The sequence below is a fragment of the Carcharhinus amblyrhynchos genome, chromosome 9, assembly GCF_965287045.1.
Source record: "Carcharhinus amblyrhynchos chromosome 9, sCarAmb.v2.hapA, whole genome shotgun sequence".
Taxonomy (NCBI): domain Eukaryota; kingdom Metazoa; phylum Chordata; class Chondrichthyes; order Carcharhiniformes; family Carcharhinidae; genus Carcharhinus; species Carcharhinus amblyrhynchos.
This window is the reverse complement of record NC_137332.1, coordinates 7613702-7640926: the sequence shown is the minus strand read 5'-3', so window position 1 is coordinate 7640926 and position 27225 is coordinate 7613702. Positions and strand designations below refer to the sequence as shown.

Sequence of the window (27225 nt, the reverse complement as noted above, 5' to 3'; positions counted from 1 at the left end):
CCTTGTCAATGTCTTAAAACTTAGAAGTACAACAGCTCGCGTTTATATAGCACTGTTACATCATAGAACACCCTCCAAAGCACTTCATAGGAGTGTTACCAAACAAAGTTTGACATCGTGGAATTCATCATCAAAGGCCATTTGGCCCATCGAGTCTGCACTGACAATAATCCCAGCTAGGCCTTATCCCTGTGACCACACATATTTACCCCACAAATCCCTCTAGCCCAGCATCCCCGGGCACTAAGGGGCAATTTATTATGGCCAATGCACCTAACCCGCGCATCTTTGGACAGTGGGAGGAAACCAGAGCACCCGGAGGAAACCCACGCAGACACAGGGAGAATGTGCAGACTCCGCACAGACAGTGACCCAAGCCGGGAATTGAACCCTGGTCCGTGGAGCTGGGAGGCAGCATGGCTAACCGTTGTGCCAACTTGCCTCCCATGTGTGCCACTCTGCTGCCCATGTTGTTGACATAATGAGGCAGGGAGGAATTAGAAAGGAAATTCAGAGTTTAGGGCCCCAGCAGTTGAAGGCACACCTGCCATTGGCAGAGTGAGTAAAAGTTAAAAGGTTAATGTTTGGTTATTAGTCATCAGTCAGCTCACGTTCACGCTGCAATGCAGTTAGTGTGAAAATCCCCAGGAGGCCCGAAGTGGAGGAGTGCAGAGATTTGAAGATTGTAGTGCGGAGGAATGTTGCCGAGGCAGGGGAAGGAACGATGCCATTGAGCTCAAAGATAAGAATTTTAAATTGAGGCATTTTTGAATCCGGAGCCGGTATAGGTCAGTGAACAAGACTTGGTACCAGTCAGGACATGGGTAGCAGAACTTTGGATAGGCACAGTTATGCAGAGGGTGGAAGATTCTGTGGACATGGGGTTGGTGGCACATCTCGGGTGGAGGGTAGTGGTGGGGGTGACTTAGGATGCCAGGATTGGGAATGGTCTTGTTTGGATATTGGCATGGAAGAGGCTTGGAGTTGGTAGCTCAGGGGCAGAGTTTGCAATGGGGACTGTAGGCGATGTCTTTAATCTTCCCAATACTTAATAGGAAATTTCTACCCTTCATATTGAATATGAGACAGTAGGTGTGCCAAATTCGAGCATTGGAGGTGTTAAGAGCCATGTGGTGATGCATAGCTGAATCATAGCATGAGACAATCACTCAGATCATTATTCCTGTATTGATTCTATCCAATGAATCCCTCTTGGGTCAAAGGGGTGAATTTGAGGAGCGTTCAAGATCAGAATCACAATTGCAGTGTGTAGAATTTGAGGGAAGAATTCAAAAGCCTGCACGGTGGCACAGTGGTTCGCACTGCTGCCTCACAGCACCGGGGACCTGGGTCCAATCCCAGCCTCAGGTGACTGTCCATGTGGGGAGTTTGCATGTTCCTCCCCCGTCTACGTCGGTTTCCTCCAGGTGCTCCGGTTTTCTCCCACAGTCCAAAGATATGTAGGTTAGATGGATTGGCCATGCTAAATTGTTTGGGGGATTGGACGTGGTAAATGTTCAAGGTTACAGGGATAGGGGGCCTGGACAGGATCCTATTTTGGAGAGTCAGTGCTGACTCTCTGAGCAGGATGACCTCATTCTGCATGGTAGGGATCCTGTGGTCCTAAGAGGTTAAATTCTGGCACGAAGACAATTCGTGTTTAGTAATTGAGATTGTTCAGAATCATTTTGCAATGAACATTCAAAAGCCTGCTCCTGGACATTCACTCCTAGTCCCCACGCTCCAAAAGCATCTTCTCATTTTCTGACTCACTCCCTGTAATTGTCTCCCAGAACAACCTAATTTCCTTTTCAAAGGTGTTACAACACCAGTTTCAACATTGATTTCTGGGAGATGATTCCACGGTCTTGACAACCCCTCCATCAAGAGGACATTTTTACTGACCTTCCCTTTTATGATCATCTTAAATATGTTTCTTCTCGCCACATTCTCCTCACCCACAGAATCCCTACAGTGCAAAAGAGCTCATTCGGCTCACTGAGCACACACCAACAACAATCCCATCCAGGCCCCATCCCATACTTACCCTGAAAGTCTCCCTGACACGAAGGGGCAATTTAGCCTGGCCAATCCACCTAACCTGCACGTCTTTCGGACGGTGGGAGAAAACCGGAGCACCCGGAGGAAGCCCACGCAGACATGGGGAGAATGTGTAAACTCCACATAGATAGTCACCCGAGGCCGGAATTGAACCCAGGTCCCTGGCGCAGAGAGACAGCAATGCTAACCACTCTGTGCCGTCCCAACCAATGAAACAATCTTATTGCAATTTACTCTACCATTGCTGTACGTAATGCTGAAAACCTCTTTACAGATTATCTCCTAACCTTCTCTGGCCGAGTGGAAAAATGTCTCCTGGCTTTTATGCTCCATCCGTATGTCCGTTTATATCCTCTGCTCTGCGGCATCGTGATCTGCAATGAAATCCGCTCTCTTCTCAGCCTCAAAGCATTTCAATTGCCATCTGTTATTCCTGCCTCGTCCTCGAGAAGCTCACAATGCAATGGGTGGGATTTTCTGGCAGCCCTCACCCAAACCTGGAAAATCCCACCCGAGATCAACAGACCTCTGCACGGTCAACCCTCTCACCTGCTCTGATTCCCATGGTAGTTGGGAAGGGAACCGTCTTCCATTGTGTTTGTCAAGATTTATATTTCAGAAATGAGCCCAAATCTTATCAAATCCTAACAGGACTACACAGGGTAGATGGACGGAGGATGTTCCCAATGGTGGGGGAGTCCAAAACCAGGTAGACCATTTAAGATAGAGATGAGGGGACATTTCTTCACCCAAAGAGTGGTGAGCCGGTGGAATTCATTACCGTAGCAAGTAATGGATACCAAAACATTGAATATATTCAAGAGGCAGTTAGATTTAGCACTTGGGGCAAATGGGATCAAAGATTATGGGGAGAAAGCAAGATTAGGCTATTAAGTTGGACGATCAGCCGTGATTGTAATTTTTTACAAATCGGCACAGTAGCACAGGGGTTAGCATTGCTGCTTTACAGCTCCAGGGACCTCGGTTCAATTCCTGGCTCGGGTCACTGTCTGTGTGGAGTTTGCACATTCTTCTCGTGTCTGCAGAGGTTCCTCTGGGTGCTCCAGTTTCCTCCACAGTCCAAAGGTATGCGGGCTAGGTTGATTGGTCATGCTAAAATTTGCCCCTTAGAGTCCTGAGATGCATAAGTTAGAGGGGCTGGCAGGTAAATACGTAGGGATATGTTGGTAGGGCCTGGGTGGGATTGTGGTAGGTGCAGACTCGATGGGCCATATGGCCTCCTTCTGCACTGTAGGGTTTCTATGATTCTATGAATGGTGGAGCAGGCTTGAAGGGCCAAATGGCCTTCTCCGCTCCTATCTACTATGTTTCTATCTGGTACACATTGCTGCCACTGTGCGTCAGTGGTGAAGGGAGTGAAATTTCATGGAAGGGATGCCAGTCAAGTGGGTTGCTTTGTCCTGGATGGTGCTGAGCTTCTTGAGTTTTGTTGGAGCTGCACCAGATAAGAGGAGAGTATTCCACTACGCTCCTGACTTAGAAACATAGAAACTAGAAGCAGGAATAGGCCACTCGGCCCTTTAAGCCTTCCCCGCCATTCATCTTGATCATGGCTGATCATTGAGTCCAATATTCTGATTCCCCTTTCCTCCCATATCCCTTGATCCCTTCAGCCCCAAGAGCTATATCTAATTTCCTCTTGAAATCAGACATTTGGGCCTCAGCGACATCCTGTAATAGTGAATTCCACATTTTCGCCATGCTCTTTGTGAAGAAATTTCTCCTCACCTCAGTTCTAAGAGGTTTACTCTTTATCCTCAAACTATGACCCCTAGCTCTGGACTCCTCCACCACTGGGAACATCCTTTCTGAATCTACCCTGTCAAACTCGAACAGTTTTTCTGAGACCCCTCTCACTTTTCTAAATGCCTGTGAATATAATCCTTTTTTTCTCTGGAGTGCAGAAAGTTGAGGGGTAATCCTCTAAAGGTCTATAAAATAATGAGAATAGATCGGCTAGATAGTCAATATCTTTTCCCAAAGGTAGGGGAGTCTAAAACTAGAGGACACAGGTTTAAGGTGAGAGGGGAGAGATACAAAAGTGTCCCGAGGGGCAATATTTTCACACAGAGGGTGGTGAGTGTCTGGAACAAGCTGCTAGAGGCAGTAGTAGAGGCAAGTACAATTTTGTCTTTTAAAAAGCATTTAGACAGTTACATGGGTAAGATGGGTATAGAGGGATATGGGCCAAATGCGGGCAATTGAGACTAGCTTTGGGATTTTAAAAAAAGGGCGACATGGACAAGTTGGCCAAAGGGCCTGTTTCCGTGCTGTAAACCTCTGTGACTCTATGACCCCATAACCGGATTAAACTCTCCTCATATGGCAGACCTGCCATCCCAGAAATCAGCCTTGTTGCATGTAAATGGTGGACAGGCTTTAGAAAGGCGGGAGCTGAGTTATCCTCCGCCTCTTGTACCTGTTCTTGTACACAGTATTTATACAGCTAGGCCAGTTCAGTTTCTGGTAATCCCTTCCAGGATGTTGATAGTGGGAGTTTCAGTGATGGTAATATCACTGAATGTCAAGAGGCAAAGTGTTCTGGGCTGTAATGCCATTCTCCAGCCCAGCCCCCAGTGGAAACAGACCACTGGATCCGAAGTTATATAAAGAACAAATGCTTGCATTAATGAAGCAAAATTAAAAGCAGTAAAATGCCCCGAGATACTTCCTAGGCATATTATCAGGGCAAGAATTTACCCTGGGACATTAGGACAGGTAACCAAATACTTGGCAAAAGTAGTAGATTTTAAGGGACAATCTACTTAGAGGCATAGTTAGGGTTGACAGTCAGAAGGGCCTGTTCCTGTGCTGTACTGTTCTGTGTTCTATGATGGAGAGATCTGGAGAAGCAGAAACATGTCGAGAGAATATTTCAGGATTTGTCGGTTTCTCAAACTGAAAGGATCGTTTTCACGTGGATTAGCAGTTATAGACCTGAATTCTATAATTCTCATACTGTGAAAGTGCTGCGTGAAAGGATTGTTACAATAATGCTTTTATTCAGATATTAGTGCTGCTCTCGCCACTCTCCTGGGTTTCATAACCAGCTCACTCACTACGTCAGATATGGAGGGTGCACTCACGCTGCCAGCTCTCATGTTGCTTTAGCAGGGGTGGCACAGTGGTTGGCACTGCTGCCTCACAGTGCCAGGGATCCAGATTCAAATCTGGCCGTGGGTCACTGTCTGTGTGGAGTTTGCACGTTCTCTCCGTGTCTGTGTGGGTTTTCTCCGGGTGCGCCAATTTTCTCCCACAGTCCAAAAGACGTGCTGGTTAGGTGGATTGCCCTTGCTAAATTGCCCCTTGGTGTTTGGGAGATTAGCAAAGGTAATTACATGGGGTTATGGGTATAGGGCCTGGGTGGGATTGTGGTCTGTGCAGGCCTGATGGGCCGAATGGCCTCCTTCTGCACTGTAAGCTGGTAGCCGCAGAATCTGTCTCTGCACAAACCCCCATTTTGATCAGCAGTTTTGCCCCAAGACTAAACCTGTGGCGATGCTACACTATTTTTTTGCCATTGAAATAGCTCAGAATTCAAGTGGAACCCCAGTGCCAACGTTCTTCAGCTTTGTTGACTTTGGCAGTTCTATTTCACTTGCCATGGGAGCTTTCAGCTACGCGGTTTGTGTGCACAGGAGATGTCGAATTAATTATATTATGTTCAAATAGCGACAAGTGGAATCTGCAGCTCTTATCATTCAAAAGCCAAAACTTTTCTTTACCCATCAAAAAGCACTTTTATGTCCATTCACTCGCGATGCTTAAAATGGGCCACTCAGCAGAATAGAAAAGCAGAGTGCATTTGGCTTAAAACAAAGAGAGCTAACAGCAGCATCAGCTCCTTCTCACATCACAGTTTTCATCCACAGCTCTGCTGCCTGTGATCTTGTAGCACCCAACTCTCTTCACCCATTGCTGCCCCCCTGCTCTCTGAACAACATTAGCTCCCATTCTGACCCCACCTTCATTTTTAAAACTCTCGCCCTTTGTTTGCCCTGGGACCTTGCACCTTCCCTCCTTCAAGATCGCTCCACTCTCCCAAATTGGTCCCTTTACAGCCATGCCTTCAGCTACCTCATCCCTAAGTCCTGGCATTCCCTCCTTAAAATCCTCTATCCCTCCCTGCAGGGTGGCACAGTGGTTAGCACTGCTGCCCCACAGTGCCAGGGACCGGGGTTCAATTCCAGCCCCGGGTCACTGTCTGCGTGGAGTTTGCATGTTCTCCCCATGTCTGCATGAGGTTCCTCCTGGTGCACCGGTTTCCTCCTATAGTCCCCAAACATGTGCAGATGAGGTGGATTGGCCATTAATGTCCAAAGATGTGCAGGTTAGTTGAATTGGTCATGGTTGGTCATTGGTCACGGGTTACGGGGATAGGGTGAAGGAGAGGGCCTCAGTGGGATGCTCTTTCTGAGATTCAGTGCAGATCTGATGGGCTGGAAGGCCTTTTTCTGCACTGCAGGGATTCTATGATTCCCCTTCCCCCCCCCACTCCTTAAATGATGCTCCTTTGGGATCCAACTCTTTGGCTGAAGTCTTTGCTTGTTTGTCCCAGTATCCCAGGTGGATTAGAGCCATGTTTTGCCCAGATTACACTCTCGGCTGGTGCCCCCCCCCAGGATCACTTTACCAAGTGATGGTGGGCAGCACGGTAGCACAGTGGTTATCATTGCTGCTTCACAGATCCAGGGTCCGGGGTTCGATTCCCAGCTCGGGTCACTGTCTGTGTGGAGTTTGCACATTCTCCTCGTGTCTGCGTGGGTTTCCTCCGGGTACTCCGGTTTCCTCCCACAGTCCAAAGATGTGCGGGTTAGGTTGATTGGCCATGCTGAGAAATTGCCCCTTAGCATCCAGGATGTGTAGGTCAGAGGGATTAGTGGGTATAATATGTAGGGATATGAGGATAGGGCCTGGGTGGGATTGTGGTCAGTGCAGACTCGATGGGCCGAAGAGCCTCCTTCTGCACTGTAGGGTTCTATGATTCTATGATTCACCCCTCAGATTTGCCCTGGAATTTCCAGGATTTATGAACAAGTCATATGAGGAGTTCTTTACATTAACTTCGAATGTAATCTTTACATTATTATCTTCAAACAATGTTAGTTATTGAGTGAAGGAGATGGGGAGGTCGCAATAAAACAGCATTCTGAGTAGGCCAGGTGGGAGGCCATGAGATCAAACCTCCAGGAAGATATCCAATCAGAAATGGTGACCTTCCTTTGAGTTGACTTGATTTATTATTGTCACTTGTATGAACATACAATGAAAAGTATTGTTTGCTGTGAGCTGTGCAGACAAGTCCAGCAGGTTTATCTGGTAGCACAAGGTTTTGGAGCACCGCTCCTTCATCACTCGCCTGATGAAGGGGCGCTTCTCCGAACGCTCGTGCTGCTAAATAAACCTGTTGGACTTTAACCTGGCATTGTGAGACTACTTACTGTGCCCACCCCAGTCCAACGCCAGCAACTCCACATCGTGGCTATACAGGCAAAGCATACCGTTCACAGAGAAGGAAAGGAGAGAGTGCAGAATGTAGTTACAGTCATAGCTAGGGTGTAAAGAAAGATCAACTTAACGCCCGGAGGTGTTTCAAAAACAACCAGACAAGTGGCGGGCAGCAGAGTCTGGGCGGATAAGCAGACCAAACCATTGAAAAGAACTTGCGGTAGAATTTCCATGGATTTTCCTGGATTTTGTATCAAAATGGCGGAAGAGGATTGATGACAGGTTGCCACTTTAAGGGCAGCATTGACAACTGCTAACATCATTTCTCTTGGATCCTCTCTAATTTGCGTCAGGAGGACTTGTTGGAGATGTCCCATGTCGGAATAGGGAAAACATTTTACCTCAGGCGAGAGGGAGAGAGAGAGAGGGGAGAGGGGAACAGGGGAATGGGAGGGCTTAGGTATATGAAGGACGATTCACATAGTATCACCAAGGTGACTGAGAGCTCTGAGGTAATGGAGCATATTAAGAGGACAGGAGTCCTGAATTTTGAGTGAAACACATTCCGGACAGTTACCTATGGTACACTCCTGAACAGGATATAGAATTTGATGATCAGAGCAGACTCGAAGGGCCAAATGGCCTACTCCTGCTTCTTGTTTCTATGTTTCTACATTGAAGAGGAGGGCGTTCCATGATCCCGTGTTCCTTTGTGCTGAGCCTTCGAGTGGGAAAACTCAAGTCAAAGAATCATCTCCACCCTGTACAAGTTGTAGACGCAGTGTGTCTGGAGTCAACACAGGTTGCGTGTTCCTCCAGCCAATGGACGTTGTGTTGATTGGCCAGTCAACAAAGAGTGGGGTGGGGAGCGGGGATGAGCAGTTTGTGGTTCAGTCTGATGTGGTTCTTGCTGGTTATCTGCACCTGCTGTTTTCCATCAGTCCTTAACTTTTCCCTTCCCTTGCCCAGGGGCGTTGAAGCCAAGTCAAGGCACACCAGACAAGATGTGGCAACACAGCGCAAATCAGGAACAGATGCTGGGACCTCTCAGCTAAAATGGGCGTAGTACTGCGGAACATGAATGGTCGGAGCACAGCATTTGTTGGAGTCAATGTGACTCAAGTTTTAGAGTTTATTTATTCATGCCACAAGTAGGCTGACATTAACACTGCAATGAAGTTACTGTGAAAATCCCTTGGTCGCCATCCTCCGGTGCGGGCATATGGATAGAGAATTTAGCATGGCCAATGCACCTAACCAACACGTCTTTTGGACTGTGAGAGGAAACTGGAGGAAACCCATGAAGACACAGGGAGAACGTGCAGACTCCACATAGACAGTGACCCAAGCCTGGAATCAAACCCGGGTCCCTGGCGCTGTGAGGCAGCAGTGCTAACCACTGTGCCACTGTGCCGCCCTCATGTTGCAGCCTGACAGGCTAATTGTGTACAGCAAGCTCCCACAAAAAACAATGTTGTGATAGTTGGATACGTTGGATTCAGTGAGGTTGATCTGAGGGATAAATATTGACCAGGACACCAGGGAAATGTTACAATGAAAGCAAAATACTGCGGATGCTGGAATCTGAAATAAAAAGCAGAAAGTGCTGGAAAATCTCAGCAGGTCTGACAGCATCTGTGGAGAGAGAATAGACATGATGTGGAGATGCCGGCATTGGACTGGGGTAAACACAGTAAGAAGTCTGACAACACCAGGTTTAAGTCCAACCAATTTATTTGTTAGTAAACTCACAAGCTTTCGGGGTTTCCCTCTTCGTCAGGTGAATGTGTGAATGGCCCATTCACCTGACAAAGGGGCAAACCCCGAAAGCTTGTGAGTTTACTCTCAAATAAATTGGTTGGACTTAAACCTGGTGTTGTCAGACCTCTTACTGAGAGAGAATAGTGCCAAGGTCTTGAATCTGGATGACACTTCGTCAGAGCACCAGGGAAATATTGTCTGCTCCTCTTTGAAATGATATCAGGGGAATCTTGATGCTCATCTGAGAGGCCGGGTAGGACTCGGTTTCACCTTTTGTCCAAAACGGGTTCTCCAAATGCTCTGGGATCTTTAGCCGAGACTTTTGCGTTCCAGGCTCTGTAGTTGGATCACTAAAGGCTGCTTTCTCCCAGGTGGCCACTATTTTGGTGACGCTGATGACATATTTTCAACAGACCATAATATTCCAGAGGTCCTGACTCCATGAATGCTTTGAATTGCTCATAAGGCGAGTCACAAAAGGGAAGACAGACGTCCCGTAGTCGCTTCCCAATGTTTGCCCGGCCAAAGAATTTCCTTTGGCTGGGGCACATTCTGATCGCCTAGCTCCCGTCTCATTGTCCCGCAGCGTTCCGAACTATACTTTCATGTTGTCTCCGCTGTTTGTTTTGACTTACTTATTTGCTGGGGTCAGTAAAGGTTGGGGGCGCAACAATAGAAGGAGCTCGGAGAGGAGAGGAGCTGGGGAAACAAGGGAGCCAGTCTAAACACACAGACCGCGGGATCAGGTTGCAGCTAAAAACTTCCTAAGTAGTCGCACTCTGTGATATCTGATCAGTCTCCTGCCTGTAAAATGCTCCCATCAGCAAGAAAGGATTGTTGCCAGTCAGTCGAAGGTGGTCCACAGAGACCCCAGTCATGGGGGACTGAAATACCAGCACTGATCCCACCTTTTAGATTGACTTGCAGCAACGCGATATGCATTACCTGTTTGTTTATTTGTTTGCTAGACTGGCTGTCTTTGTAGCTAGTTTAGTCCGCCAATTACAAGGTCTGAAAGCCACTTCTGTCACCAGTCTCTTGCCATTTCTCAATAAGCGCAGGACGCGGGGAAGCTCCATTAGAGGTTAGTTTGTTTGCAGAATTATTTTCACAGGGACCTGCATAGTTGATCAATCAGGAGGCTGTTATTTACCCTCCCAGCGCTCTGTATTGATTGCTAAGGGAGTGCTGTCTCTCCAGTACTTGCTATGCTATTTGTGGCTGTCTTCAGCTAAGGAATTCCGTCCCTGAGCCCCTCTACCTCTGCCCCAGTTGTACTAATTTACAGCTTAAAACAAACATCTACCTACCTCTTGTCATCTGTCCTAATATCACTTTATGTGGCTCAGTGCCACAGATTGCTTAATAATGTTGTCCCCCTAAGGTGCCTTCTGACGTTTCGCTATGTTGAAGGTGCTGTACGATTGCAAACTGTTGTCAATTCGTGAGACACAGTTTGTTAGCACTGCTGCCTCTCAGTGCCAGAGACCCTGGTTCGATTCCCGCCTTGGGTCACTGCCTGTGTGGAGTTTGCACATTCTACACATGGGTTTCCTCCAGGTGTTCCGGTTTTTTTCCACAGTCCAGGATTAGGTTGATTGACCAAGGTAAATTGCTCCTTAGTGCCAGGGGGACCAGCTAGGGTAAATGTGTGGGGATGGGGCATGGGTGGGATTGTGGCTGGCGCAGACTCGATGGGCCAAATGGCCCCCATCTGCCATGTAGGATTTTATGAGACCTTTGCAGATACAGATTTACAAATGGAGATGGCATGTACACTTGTAAAAACTTATTTATTCATGGGATGTCGGCTTTACTAGTTAGACTGCATTTATTGCCCATCCCTAATTGCCTTTGAAATGAGAGAGGTGAGCTGCCTTCTTGAACCATTGCAATCCGTGTGTTACAGGAACACTGGGGAAGCTTCTGAGATTTTGGTAGCTTTTTTGTTTGTTCATTTATGTGGGGGCGTTGCTGGCAAGCATTAATCATCCATCTGTCATTGCCCCTTGGGAAGGTGGTGAGCTTTCGAACCGCTGCAGTCAATCTGGCGCAGGTTAGGGAGGGAGCTCCAGGATTTTGCCCCGGTGACAGTGAAGGAACAGCGAAAGATTTCCAAGTCAGGATGGTGTGTGGCTTGGAGGGGAACCTCCAGGTGATGGTGTTCCCATGTGTTCTAGATGATAATGGTTGTGGGTTTGGGAAGTGCTGTCACTGGAGCCTTAGTGAGTTCCTGCAGTGCACCTTACGGGTGGTACACTTGGCTGCCACTCTGTGTTGTGGTGGAGGGAGTGAATGTTTACGGATGGGGTGCCAATGATTGGACAGGAAAGGGGAATTAAGGCCTCCATTGGGTTAACCATTATCTTACCAAATGGCTCGGGGGCGGGGGGGGGGGGGGGGGGGGGGGGATGTGGAGGGGGGCGGGCAGGGAGAGGGGTGGGATGTTTGTTGCCAAACAACATCCTCTGCTCCAAATTAAACAAAAAACGGTGAAAAATCTCAACAGGTCTTGCAGCATCTGTGTAGAACGAAACAGAGTTAACATTTCCATTAGAACCATAGAATTCCCTACAGTGCAGAAAGAGACCATTCAGCTCATTGCATCTGCACCAGCTCTCTGGCTGAGCATCTTACCCAGGCCCACCCCTCCCCTGCACTATCCCCGTAACCCCGAGCATTTACCATCCCCCTAATGGGCAGCACGGTGCCACAGTTGTCAACACTGCTGCCTCACAGCACCAGGGACCTGGGTTCAAACCCAGCCTCGGGTCACAGTCTATGTGGAGTTTGCATGTTCTCCCCCTGTCTGCGTGGGTTCCTTCTGGGTGCTCCGGTTTCCTCCCACACTCCAAAAATGCGCGGGTTACCTTGGAAAGGTCATGTTAAATTAACCCGAGTGTTGGGGGATTAGCAAGGTAAATAAATGGGGTTACAGGAGTAGGGCCATTGTGGTCGGTGCAGACATGATGGGCCAAATGGCCTTCTGATGCACTGCAGGGATTCTATGGATTCTAATCTCCATATCCTAGGACACTAAGGGGCAATTTAGCATGGCCAATCCACCTGACTGGCACATCTGTTGAGTCCAGTGTGCCCATTCCTTGGAATTCTTTGGCCTCGTCCTCTCTGCTTTAACTAGCCCCTACTCCCTCTTGGCTGAAGGATCCTGAGGTCAAATCTGGGATCTTTACCAGCAGCCCCTGCATCAAGATGGTGCCATTTTGGACTGCGCAGCTTGGTTTTGGCAAATGGGAGTGTTCGTAAGAGTTTGAAAGGGTTTATTTGAATGCCTGGGCCTCCAAGATGGCTTCTTTCATCGACAGGAGCCACAAGATTGAGGTTAATTCATTGTTTCAACAATGGGTCATTTGCTAAAGATCTTTAATTGTACCAAAACGATGCTTCCTCGGTACTTTTGATTGATGCCACAGCAGTAACAGATTGTATTGTTTCTTTCTTTCAGACTTGAAGAGTAATGAAGCTACCCGTTAGCATCTGTTGCACAAAACATCAGTAACCAGATGTGTTAAACAGTGTCTGCCAAAAAAAAACAGATTAATGGTGAAGAAGATGTCATCATCTGCCTGGAAACTTTGGGTCCTGTGGTGCTTTATTGTCCTCGGTGGGTGGATACCTTTTACGAGAGGTAAGATCTGGCTCTTGCTGTACGATTTGACAATGTGCCGAAGTTGCTGTCTGCAAATATGCTTGCAAGATTCATTCCTGTGCTCAGGGTTTACTGACTGTCTGTATCCCAACCTGCCTCCACTTCCCCTTACGCGAGGGGCGAATTCAACGTACAGTAGGGTGGCACAGTGGTTAGCACTGCTGCCTCACAGTGTTGGGGACCTGGGTTCGATCCCTGGCGTGGGGTCTGTGCAAAGCCAGTACGTATCTCCGGGGGTTTCCTCCGGATGCTCCGGTTTCCTCCCACAGTCCAAAAGACGCACTGGTTAGGCGCATTGGCCATGCTAAATTCTCCCTCGGTGTACCCGAGCAGGCACCAAGGTGTGGCGACTAGGGGATTGCCACAGTAACTTCATTGCAGTGTTAATGTAAGCCTACTTGTGACACTAATAAATAAACTTAGTCAATAAACTTTTAAAAAATTACAGGATTTGGCAAGGTAGGATGCAGGAAACGTTGCAGGAAGGTGGGTGGGATGGAGAGGTGAAGGGGGAAAGGGCATCGAGAATCAGGAGACACAGGGCTGAATTTTAACGCCCCACCCACCGTAGCAGGCAGGGGACACGGACATGCAAAGACCTGGGGCAGGATTTTCTGGTCTTGGGCCAAGCGCTGCAGGAAAATCCCACCTACAGCCTCTGAATAAGGGGCAGGCCATTTAGAACTGAAATGAGGAGGAATTCCTTCACTCAACAGGATGGCGAATCTTTGGAATTTTCTACCCCTGAGACCTATATGGACTCTAGTTATTGCGTATGTTCACAACAGAGATTTATAGCTTTCTGAATATTAAAGCTATCGAGGGATGTGGGGATAGTGTGGGAAAATGACAGTGATGTAGGAGATCAGCGCTATTCTATTTGAATGGTAGAACAGGCTTGAGAGGCCGAATGGCCTACTGTTCCGATTTCCTATGTCTCCTTCATCTTTCTACCCCTATGTATTTGGGCAGTGCCTCACGTTTGAAATTCTCTTTCTTATTTTCAATCCCTCCTTGGCCTGTTGGTGGGATTTAACCATCGCTGCGCTGATGAAGGACTTCACTCAGTGACGGGCCCAGTGCAAACTTCCTGGATTCTGTGATTATGGAGGCCGAAGCCTTCTGTTTTGCCATCGGGCCTTTCCCGCTGGTCTGGCAAAGCTGACAGGGTCATCTTGGCTTTGCCGCTGGTCGTGGGGAGCCCAGAAGTCAGGTAACAGCAGGAGGAATCTCTGAGCTCAGACAGACTGGAACCAAAACCAGGACTTGTCCTTTGTGCTGGTTGGGAGTGGCACACTCAGTAGGCACCGGGGCGGTGATGGTGTGGCTTAGTTCCTTGCTGCCATCATCTTGTAGAAAAGAAAGACAGACTTGCATTTACGCAGTGGCATTCACCAGCATAGGACATTCCAAAATGCTTTACAGCCAATTAAGTACTTCTGAACTGTAGTTACTACAGTATTATAGGAAACACAGCGGCCAATTTGTGTAATTAGCAATGTCACAATGACCGTCTCGCGTAGTTTTTCCCAATGTTGATAAATATTGCTCAGGGCGGTCGGGCTAATTCCCTTTTCCTTCCTTGAATTAAAACCATAGATTCCCTACAGCACAGAAGGAGCCATTCAGCCCATCAAGTCTGCACCAATTCTCCGAAAGAGCTTTTTTACCCTGGCCTTCCCCCATGCCCTACCCTATCACCCTGCGGATTTAGAATGGACAATCTACATAACCTACACATTTTTGGATACTAAGGGGCAATTTAGCATGGCCAATCCACTTAGTCTGCACATTTTTGGACTGTCGGAGGAAACCAGAGCGCCTGAAGGAAACCCACACAGCTTTGACAAAAGGTCCTCTGGACTTGAAACGTCAGCTCTTTTCTCTCCTTACAGATGCTGCCAGACCTGCCGAGATTTTCCAGCATTTTCTCTTTCGGTTTCAGATTCCAGCATTCGCAGTGATTTGCTTTTAACCCACGCAGACTTTGACTTATTATAGTCACATGTAATAGTATACAGTGAAAAATATTGTTTCTTGCACGTTACATGGACATGACGTTCATAGAGAAGGAAAGGAGAGAGTACAGAATGTAGTGTTACAGTCATTGCTAGGGTGTAGAGAAGGATCATGGAGAGAGCATGCAAACTCCACACATGCAGTCACCCCAGGCTGGAATTGAACCTGGCTCCCCGGTGCTGTGAGGCAGCAGTGCTAACCACTGTGCCACCGTGCCACCATGAGATCTTGTACATCCACCTCACAGTGTGGCTGAGACCTCAGTTTAATAACTCATAACAGAAGTTGGTGCCCCTGATCAGTCCCTCAGTCACTGTCCTGCCTTCTCAGCTTTGAGCTTTATCCTCTAACTCAGGGATGGACCCACAGTCTTCTGAGCCGGAGGTGAGAATGCGACCCACCGAGCCTGTTGCCACAGAAGTGTTGACATTGCCCATGTTTGCCCTTCAAAGCTGCAAACTCATTACAGAAAGGAGAGATTTGACAAAGCGTATCGTTTGTGGCACATTTCATTTTTATTAATAAAAATTTAACAACTTGACTTCGCGTTTGTCGACGTGGAAACATTTCCCGCGGTTTGCATGTTCGCTTTAGCCAGTTAATATTTCTCCGGGATAATTGCATTAACGAGCTCCCCCAGAGGCAGGCAGCAGCTGAGCTGCACTCCAGGCCTCGCTGCGACAACTAGGCCTCAGCGCTCAGCACCGTCGGAGTACCAACATCACCAACCTCCTCGAGGGCAGTTGGGGAGTGGGGGGGAATGGAGGATATCTGGCCTTGCCTGCAAATCCCACACCGGTGTGCGGCAGCCAGACATTCGTCTGTCTCCAGTTCGGGAGAACATAGAACATTACAGCGCAGAACAGGCCCTTCGGCCCACGATGTTGCGCCAACCAGTTAAAAAACAATGACCCACTAATCTAAACCAATCCCTTTTCGTCCATAAACCTATCCACGGATCTCTTAAACGCCCCCAAACTAGGCGCATTTACAACTGCAACAGGCAGGGCATTCCAATCCCTCACCACCCTCTGGGTAAAGAACCTACCCCTGACATCCGTCCTATAACTACCCCCCCTTAATTTAAAGCTATGCCCCCTCGTGCTAGCTTTCCCCATCCGAGGAAAAAGGCAATCACTATCCACCCTATCTAAACCTCTAATCATCTTATATGTTTCAATAAGATCCCCTCTTAGCCGCCTTCTTTCCAGCGAAAACAACCCCAAATCCCTCAGTCTCTCCTCATAGGACTTCCCCTCCATACCAGGCAACATCCTGGTAAACCTCCTCTGGAGAGGAAAGGTATCCGGGAAATCCGTGCGGCTGATCAGAACCTCCTGGCACGCCCGCTTGTGCTGCGGCTGAGTTGGGGAGAAGAGGGCCTGACATCTGTGGTGTGATATCCTGACAAAGAGTTTTTGCTTTTCAGAACAGGCGGGCAAGGAAGCGAGCGTCTGCAACATAATGTAGAGATTGTTTTCTGTTAGTCGCGCACTACATTAGACGGCTGCTACAATGGTTTGCTGCATACTCGGAGTATACAGTGGTACTTCTGGGTCACTTGCGTGTCATGCTGACAATGCTTCTATTGGTGAGGAATGTCTCGTCACAGTGCCAGCTAATCCATGGCCACTTTCCCTCCACAGCACTTCATCTTGCTTTAAATGGATTATTATTGAGAAACGCGAGGTCTAGACCCTTAATGGGCCGATACCCTTGGGGACACCTTATTTAAATTGGACTGGATACAGCCAGAGAGTCTAACTTATTCCTCTGGAGTGTAAAATGCCAGGAAAACCACAAAACCACATTACAGGCTGTGACAGGCTTCATGTGGTGATACCTCCCCCCACCCCCCCCCCACCGCCCATCCCCATCTCCTTCTGCTTTTTGCCTTTAATCAGCCCGATTTGCGCCAGGCTGGTGGTATTTTCTGCTGTTTTGTGTTCCGCGAGGAATTACGAAAGCTTTGAGAGAGTGGGACGTCGGTGCCTGAGTGCGTTCGTCAGCGTGCTTTACTGGAGCTGGTGCGTTTCTGTGTGTGTGTGTGTGTGTGTGTGTGTGTGTGTGTGTGTGTGTGTGTGTGTGTGTGTGTGTGTGTGTGTGTGTGTGTGTGTGTGTGTGTGTGTGTGTGTGTGTGCCGCTGCTTTCTTCTGTTACTCTCACCTGTCTTTGTGCGAGAACCAAATCTTCGGAGACAGCGTGACGAGGCTAATTAGGCTTCCCACGAGTATTTAAAGGCGTTTTCCAAAATGGAAATTCTGAACATGTTGCGTTGCGGGGGGTGGGGGGGCAGAGTTCAGTGTGGGCGTCAGCGTGAGTTCTTGGCCTGTGAGCCGCATTATTCAGGGCGTACCGTACAGGATACCTGTTTCCTCTAGTTACTTATTTTCTTTTAATCCCGTATCCCAGTTCTTTCCCCCCTTCTCATGCAGGTGCTGGCACTTTCGTGACACTGTTCGTAGAATCCCTACACCGACAATAATCCCACCCGTAACCCCACATATTTACATCCCCCTTAAAACAAAGGGGCAATTTAGCATGGCTAATCCACCTAACCTGCACCTCTTTGGAGTATGAGAGGAAACCGGAGCACCCAGAGGAAACCCACGCAGAAACGGGGAGAACGTGCAAACTCCGCGCGGACGGTCATCCCAAGGCCCGAATCCAACCCAGGCCCCTGGTCCTTTGAGGCAGCTGTGCTAGTCACTGTGCCCCCATGTTGCCCTCTATAGGGACAGGCAGAACCTCACGTATCTCAGCCCATGTGGACATGCTTCTGGCCTCAAGCCAGACAATGAGTGGCACGGTGGCACAGTGGTTAGCACTGCTGGCTCACAGCGCCAGGGACCTGGGTTCGATTCCGGCCTTGAGTGACCATCTGTGTGGAGTGTGCCTCGCGTCTGGGTGGCGTTTCCTCTGGGCGTTCCCGTTTCCTCCCATGTTCTAAGGATGAGTGGGTTAGATGGATTGGCCATGCTAAGTTGCCCCTTTGTGTCCACAGATGTGCAGGTTAGGAGGATTGGCCATGATAAATTGCCTTTAAGTGCCCACAGATGTGTCGGTTAGGTGGATTGGCCATGGTAAATGTGCAGGGTTACAGGGATGGGATAGAGAGTTGGTACAGATTCAATGGACTGGATGGCCTCTTTCTGCACTGTTGGGATTCTATAGACTACAGTGAGCATTGAGTCCACAGTCATTGCCAGAATTGCCTACACCTAATGAGCAGAAATGATCGTGTCAACAATGCTCATCAATGTTGCAGTCGGCTGGTTGAAAGCTTGTCATCCATCCCTGACCAAACTCTGTGACAGTGCCCTACATCTCCTTTTATGGTTGGGCACGCTTGTTGTGCAGTGCCCCGCGACATTGTAAAATGTTAGCGACACTATATAAATGCAAGCTTTTATTGTCGCTGTCATTCTTTCCGTCTCTGCTCAGATCGAGGGAGTCCAGAGCTGAGAACAACACACTCAACACTGACCTAGAAACAAAGCGCTGATTTACACTGAATGTACAGAACAGAATCAGGCCATTCGAATGATTGACTCCATCCTGGTGTTAACGGTCCAGCCTCCTCCCTCTCCTCTACTTGTCCACCTTACGAACCTATCCTCCTATTCCTTTCTCCCTTGTGTTATCAGGCTTTTCCTTACACTCATCTTTGTCTCTTTGCCACAGCTGCTCTGACCGGTCGCTTTCAGAATTTTCAACAATCCTTTATCAGATCACTCCTCTGCCTTCTCTCTGAATTGAAAAGATCTCCAGTCTGTCCAGTCTTTCCTGATGGGCGTTTAGCCCTGGGATGGAGAAACCTCCAGACTTGTAGCTTGGCTCTGGATGTGGGTTCCTTTCTGTTGAACCTTGCTACGTTGAGTTCATTTCTGACAGTGGTAATGGATTGGGAATGCAGTCAGGTTGATCACCTGCCTCTGAGACTGAGAGCTTTGGTGGTCGAGCGAAGTGAAATAAATATACCTTAAGGTTAATGTTGATTATTTTTAAGCTAGAAAGTTGAGGGATTAAGCCCCATTCCAAATTCTTAAAACCATAATCTAGAGGCAACATTAATAGCCTTGTCTAAGAGTGGCACATTGACTTCAAAACGACCCATCACACCTACAGAAGAATCATTCCGTGTGGTTTTATTGCGTTATACAACCCCCCCCCCCCCCCACTGCTCTTTGCTTTGCTCTATCAAGCTTCTCCTTTCTGCGTCATGTACTTAGAACACCTGCAGTGCAGAAGGAGGCCATTTGGCCCATCAAGCCTTCACCAGGAACTATCACATCCAGACCCTATCCCCGTACCCCCACATATTTACCCTGCTAATCCCCCTGACACCAAAGGGCAATTTAGCATGGACAATCCATCTAATCCACTCATTTTTGGAATGTGGGAGGAAACCGGAGAACCCGGAGGAAACTCATGCACTCCTGGGGAGGACGTGCAAACTCAACACAGACAATTGAACCTTGGTCCCTAGCGCTGTGAGAAAGCCGCGCTAACCACTGTGCCATGTTATCAGATTCCTGCGGTATTTGCCACAGTACCTGGAACCACATAAGAAAGGTTGAAGCATTGCGCTGTTGGAAGACTTAGGGTAGTATGTGAAGTTGACCCATCAGCTTGGATGTCAAAGACCCCCATGGCACAATTTTGAAAAAGACCAGGTCAGTTGTTCTGTATGCTGGCCAATGGCAATCACTAAATCATTATCACTCAAATCTGATTATCTACTTCTGTCTCACGAGCACGACACAAGAATGAAGCTAGACTATTTGACTCTTTCAGCCTGCTCTGCCATTTTCCCATCTATCCCCGTGACCTTTGGCTCCCTTGTCACGTGTCCGTATGTTGTCAAGTAAAAATTTATCTAACTCATCCTTGAATATATTGAGTGAGCCAACCTTGGCTGTGTTCTGGGAAAGAAAATTCCATCGACTGACAACCCCCTGAGAGAAAAAGACTATTGTTAGCTCAGTCTTAAATGGGAGATCCATAATATGTCCCTTAGTTCCAGTCTCTCCCACATAGGGAAATATTCTCTCACCATTCATCTTGTCCAGCCCCCTCAGGATCTCCGATATTTCAATAAAACCATCTTTCATTTTTCTAAACTCCAATGCGTACAGGCCCAACCTGCTCAACCTGTTGTCATAAGATAAGCCCTTCATCCCAGGAATCAGTCGAATAAATTTTCTCTGAAGTGCTCCTAATACATTTATATCCTTCCTTAAGTAAGGAGACCAATACTGTGTACACTACTCCGGATATGGTCTCACCAATGCGCTGTATGGCTGTTCCCTACTTTTACATTCCGTTCCCCTTGCATTAGCTGCCAACATTCCAGTTACTTTCCGCATCACTTGTACCTGCATATTAACTCGCCTAATGAAGGAGCAGTGCTCCAAAAGCTCGTGATTCCAAATAAGCTTGTTGAACTTTAACATGGTGTTGTATATTTCTCACTGTGCCCGCCCCAATCTGACACCAGCATCTCCACCTCATAACTTTTTATGTTTCATGTACATAGACACCCAGATTCCTCTGTACTCCAGAGTTCTGCAATCTCTCTCCACTTGGCGAAAAACTGCAGCAGGCGACGGTGCAGAGGGACCTCGGGGTCCTTGTGCATGAGTCGCAAAAACCCAGCTTGCAGGTGCAGCAGGTGGTCAGGAAGGCGAATGGGATGCTGGCCTTCATCGCAAGGGGGATTGAATATAAAAGTAGGGAGGTCTTGCTGCGGCTGTATAGGGCATTGGTGAGGCCGCAGCTGGAGTACTGTGTGCAGTTTTGGGCGCCGTACTTACGCAAGGATATTTTGGCCTTGGAGGGAGTGCAGAGGAGGTTTACTAGGCTGATGCCGGAGTTGAAGGGGTTGAACTATGAGGAGAGGCTGAATAAACTGGGCTTGTACTCGTTAGAGTTTAGAAGAATGAGGGGAGATCTCATTGAGACATATAAGATGATGAATGGGATGGATAGGATAGAGGTGGAGAGACTCTTCCCACTCAGAAAGGACAGTAGGACCAGGGGGCACAGCCTCAAGATAAAGGGCGGGGGGGGGGGGCAGTTTAGAACGGAGTTGAGGAGGAACTTCTTCACTCAAAGGGTGGTGAATCTCTGGAATTCTCTGCCCGTTGAAGTGGTGGAGGCTGCCTCGCTAAATATTTTTAAGACGCGAGTTGATGGGTTTTTGATAAGAGAGGGGATTAAGGGTTATGGGGAGAGGGCGGGAATGTGGAACTGAGCCACGACAGATCAGCCATGATCTTATTGAATGGCGGGGCAGGCTCGAAGGGCTAGATGGCCTACTCCTGCTCCTATTTCTTATGTTCTTATGTTCTTAAATAGTATACTGTTTTTCTATTCTTCCTGCCAAAGTGGACAAGTTCACATTTTCACACATTCTACTCCATCTGCCAAATTTTTGTCGACTCACTTAACCTATCAACTTCTCTTTGTAGACTTGTTACCTCCTCCACTTGGCAACTTACTTTCCTGCCTACCTCTGCATCATAAGCACATTTAACTGTCAAACATTTGGTCCCTTCCTGGCACCATGGTTAGCACTTCTGTCTCACAGCGCCAGGGACCCAGATTCGATTCCCAGCTTTGGTCACTGTCTCTGTGGAGTCAGCATGTTCTCCCCATGTCTGTGTGGATTTCCTCCCACAGTCCGAAAGACGTGCTGGTTAGGGTGCATTGGCCATGCTAAATTCCCCCTCAGTGTACCCGAACAGGCGCCAGAGTGTGGCAACTTGGGGATTTTCACAGTAACTTCATTGCAGTCTTAATGTAAACCTACTTGTGACACTAATAAATAAATTTAAAACTTAAAACTTCCTCCAAGTAACTGACGTGAATTGGAAATAATTGAAGCCCCGGCACTGATCTCTGTGACAGTGCATTAATAAGAGCTTGCCAGAACTCCCAAAATAACCTATCTATCCTTGCCCTTCCTGTTAGCTAACCACTCTCTATCGATGCTAATATGTTACCGTCCACACCATTAGCTCTGATATTATGTAGGAACTTTTGATGTGGCAATTTATCAAATGCCTTTCGGAAATCGAAGTGCACCACCTCCACAGGTTCCCCTTTGTCCATTCCTCAAAAAACTCTATGAGTCAGGCATGGTTTCCCTTTCACAAAACCATGTTGACTCTGCCTGATTGCACTCTGAATTTCCCAGTGTCATGCCATTGCCTCCTTAATAATGGATTCTCGCATTCTTCTGAGAACAGATGTCAGGCTACCCCGTCTATGGTTTCCTGCTTTCCATCACCCTCCTTTCTTGAATAGCGGGGTTACCTGAGCAATTTTCCAATCCACTGGGACTTTTCCAGAATCCAGGGCATTTGAGAACACTGCAACCATTGCATTGTCTATCGCTGCAGCCTCTCATTTTTAAGATCACCTCATTGCACCTCCTCTTTCATCTCTTTGCTATTTGTGGGATCTTGCTGTCCCCATTCCATATTGGCTTCAGAATTTCCCTGCACGACAGCTTGCTCATAACTTCTCCCAACCCCCCCCCCATGTCAACCCACTTGTGACTCTGCATCAGGCTGGTATTGTACTCGGGCACGCTTTTCGCAGTTGAATTGGAGGCTGTATGAATTGCTTACCGTTTTTTGCTGAGTTCTTCATGACAATACTTGAAATTGGGCTCTTCCAGTCCTTGAGATGTGGCGTTGTAGTTTTTCTTTCTGGATTAGTAGAGTAATTTATTATACGGCAAACAGCAGAGCTTGCTTACCTGTCTCAACTCTGTGATCGCATTTCAGTGCAATCAGCGAAGCAGCTCAGTAACCATTAGAATGATTAATCTGGATACATTGCCACAAACAGTCGCAACCAGTAGCGCAGCGGTTGGGTGGGGTGGAAATGGGCTTATGGTTGCACTGTCCAATTTGCAACGGACTATTTGGAATGGACTATTGGTAATTTTTTTAAAATTTGATTTATTATTGTCACATGTATTAACGTACAGTGAAAAGTATTGTTTCTTGTGCGTTATATAGACGCACAAGAGAGAAGGAAAGGAGAAAGTGCAGAATGGGGTGCGGTGGAAATCCTGCGCAAGATAACTGAATCGATCAAATTCTGTTTTATCACTCCACATTAATTTTACCAGTATTTAGGGGGGATGATATCTGATCCCGAATTCCCGACTGTAATTCCAACGATTTTTTAACTAGGGGCATTGGCTTGTAGCAGTGTAATAAATCAAAGTGATTTTTTGTTTGTTTTAATTGTTAGATGGGATTGTGGAATCTGTGCCAATGTTTTGGAGATTTTTTTTTGTGATTCCATCTTGTTGCTGCTCCCTCCACTCTCCACCTTCCCTGATAAAGCCGTGGGGCCGTGGTGGCACTGTGGTCATGTCGCTGGGCAAGTAGCCCAGAGGCCCAGATGTTCTGGGGACACAGGTTCAAATCCCATCCCGGCAACTGGTGGAGTTTAAATTCAAATTCAGTGAATAAAGCTGGACTCAAAAGCGAATCTCAGCAATGGTGGATCTGAGACTATCATCGATTGTTGTATTAAAAAAAATCTGCCGTCCTTACCCGGTCTGGCTCCAGAGCCACCGCAATGTGGTTGATTCTTAACTGCCCTCAGAAATGGCCGAGCAAGGTGGCACTCAGGTCAGGGGCAATTCGGAAAGGGCAGCAAATGCTGGCCTTGCCAGTGAAACCCACGTCCCAAGAAATAACAAAGACAAAACATGATTCTCATGAAACTCATTGGAGTTTAGAAGGCTGAGGGGGGATCTCATAGAGACATATAAGATAATGAAGGGGCTAGATAGGGTAGAGTTAGAGAGATTCTTCCCGCTTAGAAAGGAGAGTGGAACTAGAGGGCACAGCCTCAAGATAAGCGGGGGGGGTCAGCTTAGATCAGAGTTGAGGAGGAACTTCTTCACTCAAAGGGTGGTGAGTCTCTGGAATTCTCTGCCCGTTGAAGTGGTGGAGGCTGCCTCGCTGAATATATTTAAGTCACGGGTAGATAGGTTTCTGATAGACAAGGGAATTAAGGATTATGGGGAGAAAGCGGGAAAGTGGAACTGATCCACTTCAGATCAGCCATGATCTTATTGAATGGCGGGGCAGGCTCGAAGGGCTAGATGGCCTACTCCTGCTCCTATTTCTTATGTTCTTATGATTAGGAATTTTCAATGAAGTACAGCTTTTGATAACAAAGTGTGCTGGGCCTTTAAAGTTTATTTATTAGCGTCACAAGTAGGCTCACATTAACACTACAATGAAGTTACTGTGAAAATCCCCTAGTCACCACACTCTGGCACCTGTTTGAACATGCTGAGGGATAATTTAGCATGACCAGTGCACCTAACCAGCATGTCTTTTGGATTGTGGGGGGATATCTGAGCACCCGAAGGAAACCCGCAGAGACACGGGGAGAATGTGCAAACACTACATAGTCATTGACCCAAGCTGAGAATCGAACCCAGCTCCCTGGCGCTGTGAGACAGCAGTGCTAACCACTCTGCCACCGGGGGATTCCTGTGTAGCGTGACTCTGAAAGGGTCTGTTCAGAGTTGGATATGTGTTGCTTTTTTTGGACAAGGGTGATCAGGTGCCAGAGAACCAAGGCGAGAGACGAAAGGCGCAAGCTTCAAATCAGCCGTAGCCTAATAGTGTGGCGGGTGGACCAGGCTCGGGGGGCTGAAAGGCCTCGTTCTGCTTGTATTGGATGGAGAACCCATCAGTGGCAGAATTGGATTGTTGGAGCCTCCTGAGTGACAGACATCTGAATGCAGATGTGGAGTCTGCCTGAGAAAGCAATAAATAGTTGTATATTTGTCAGGGTTGTTGTTGAGGTGGGTGAGGGGGTGGGCTGCTTGAACGGTGAATACAGATTTGCTATCGAACTGTCTCAGTGCAGGATATCATTTATGCATGCTGCCTGAATAATTAATAGCTGCAGGTTCGCCACAGTTTTAAGCAAAAACAACTCATAAATCAAGCACGAAGGGCATTACCTCCAGCATCCTCTCCTCCGGTTCTGGGGTCACGGGACTCACTGCCCAAAGGTGACGACAGTTAACCTTTTCACAACCTCTGGACCAAAGAGCATCTTGGATGGTTTGGGCCGAACGTCCTGTTTCTGTTGCCCTATAGCCGATGTAATTGAAAAGAGAGACTTGCATTTATATAGCGTTCAGGATATTCCAGGGCATTTTACAGCCAATGCTATGAAGTATTGTCGCTTTTGTGATGTGATAAACATGGGACAGGTAACAGATAAACTCCCACAAACAGCAACACGGTCATGGTCAGATCCTGAGTTCATTTTAGTGTTTTTGTTCGAGGGTACTGTGGTGAACTATCCTCTTGTAATATTTCCATCAGATCATCAGAAGTGTGATATTTGTATTTGGACGGTTGTTAAATTGCGACTCATCAAAGAAGTGTGGGGCCACTATTAGAATTTTAAGATCTCATATAATGTGTCTGTGTGTGTGTGTGTGTGTGTGTGTGAGAGAAGAGGTGTCTGTGTGTGTGTGTGTGTGTGTGTGTGTGTGTGTGTGAGAAGAGGTGTCTGTGTGTGTGTGTGTGTGTGTGTGTGTGTGTGTGGTGTGATGCATGTCAGTGTGGTATGGAATGATGCGTCTGTGTATGTGTCTCTGTGTCTGTGTGATGTGTTTGTATGAACAAAGCACAGAGACAATTACAGTAGAGGAACAGGCCCTTCGGCCCTTCAAACCTGCACTAACCATGCTGCCCACCTGAACTAAAGCCCCCTGCCCTTTCTGGGACTATTTCTGTCTATTCTCATCCTATTCATGTATTTTCATGTGTGTATGCATGTGTGTTTGTAGTGTCTTATGTGTGTGTGTGTCTGTGTTTGTTTGTGTGTGTGGTGTGATATGTGTGTGTGTGTGTGGTGTGATATGTGTGTGTGTGGTATGATATGTGTGTGTTTGTGGTATATTTGTGGTATAGAACATAGAACACTACAGCACAAACAGGCCCTTCGGCCCACGAGTTGCGCCGATCACATGTGTGTGTGTGTGTGCGTGGTGTGATGTGTGTGCTTGTGGTATGTTTGTGGTATGTGTGTGTGTGTGTGTGGTGTGATGTGTGTGTTTGTGGCATGTTTGTGGTATATGTGTGTGTGTATGGTGTGATATGTGTGTGTGGTGTGATGTGTGTGTTTGTGGCATGTTTGTGGTATATGTGTGTGTGTGTATTTGTGGTGTGATATATATACATGTATGTTTACCTATGTTTTCGCCTGTGTGTGTTCCAGCTACATAAACTGCACATAGCGGCTACATGGCAGTTTTATGTTGCGAGTCCCTCTGACACAACTTAATAAAGTTGTAACGCTGTTTCATTAACTTAGCGGTTTGTCCACATTGCTTTAACCTCTTGCACCGACATTTTTCAATGCAGAGGAAGCTTTCTGGTTTGTCACAACTGGCAAATGTAAAGATCAATCCATGTTTTGTATTTGCTATTTTGATGGATTTGACAAAAGACAGGCTGTGTTTGTTAGCTGCTTTTGCGACTGTCCATCTCCCACTTCCACTTCGGACACCGGGATGAACGGAGAGTCTCAACTGAAAAAGACTTTTCTGGAATAACAGCTCAGTGAGTCGCTCAGTCTTTCACAACCCCAAGCTTTGATTCACAGCGTGCAGTGAGTTGTTTATCAGCCTGGGTTGGGGAGGAGTGAAATTCCTTTCCCGATCACTTCCCAGATCTTTGCTGGCAATTCCTCTGACCATCTGGATATACTCCCACTCAGGTTTGTCTGTTTTAATGTTCTCCTGCCTGGCCTCCTGTCTTCCAATCTCCTGGAAATGCAACTTCTTCAAAAGTTCCAAATAATGTTGCAAAACATCCTGAGGCCTTGGGGCAGGGCGGCGGGGGGAGGCTTGTACTAATGTCTAAAACATTCACAGACCATTTTTACACCACAGCCACCCTCCCAGTAGGGAGAGGCAGTAGCCTAGTGGTTGGATCCAGGGCAATGCTCTTGGGACCTGGGTTTGCATCCCACCACAACAGATGGTGAAATTTGAATTCAATAAAACTCTGCAATCAAAAGCCTACTGATGACCATGAAACAATTGTCAATTGTTGGAAAAAAAAACATCTGGTTCCTTTCGGGGAAGGAAATCTGCTGTCCTTACCTGGTCTGACCCACATGTGACTCCAGACCCACAGCAATGTGTGTTGACTCTTAAATACCCTGGGGGATGGGTG

At 47.5% G+C, this 27225-nt stretch overlaps 1 protein-coding gene across 23 annotated transcripts in view; it reads left to right on the top strand.

Annotated features, from left to right (window-relative positions):
* Positions 1–27225, top strand: part of adgrl2a (adhesion G protein-coupled receptor L2a) — a 732161-nt gene that overhangs the window by 363672 nt on the left and 341264 nt on the right. For all 23 annotated transcript variants that reach the window (XM_080195115.1, XM_080195117.1, XM_080195135.1 and 20 more), the window contains one exon: positions 12758–12940. In XM_080195115.1, coding sequence (XP_080051241.1) covers positions 12853–12940 — 88 coding nt within the window. In that variant the 5' untranslated portion in view covers positions 12758–12852. The remainder of the gene's footprint in view (positions 1–12757; positions 12941–27225) is intronic.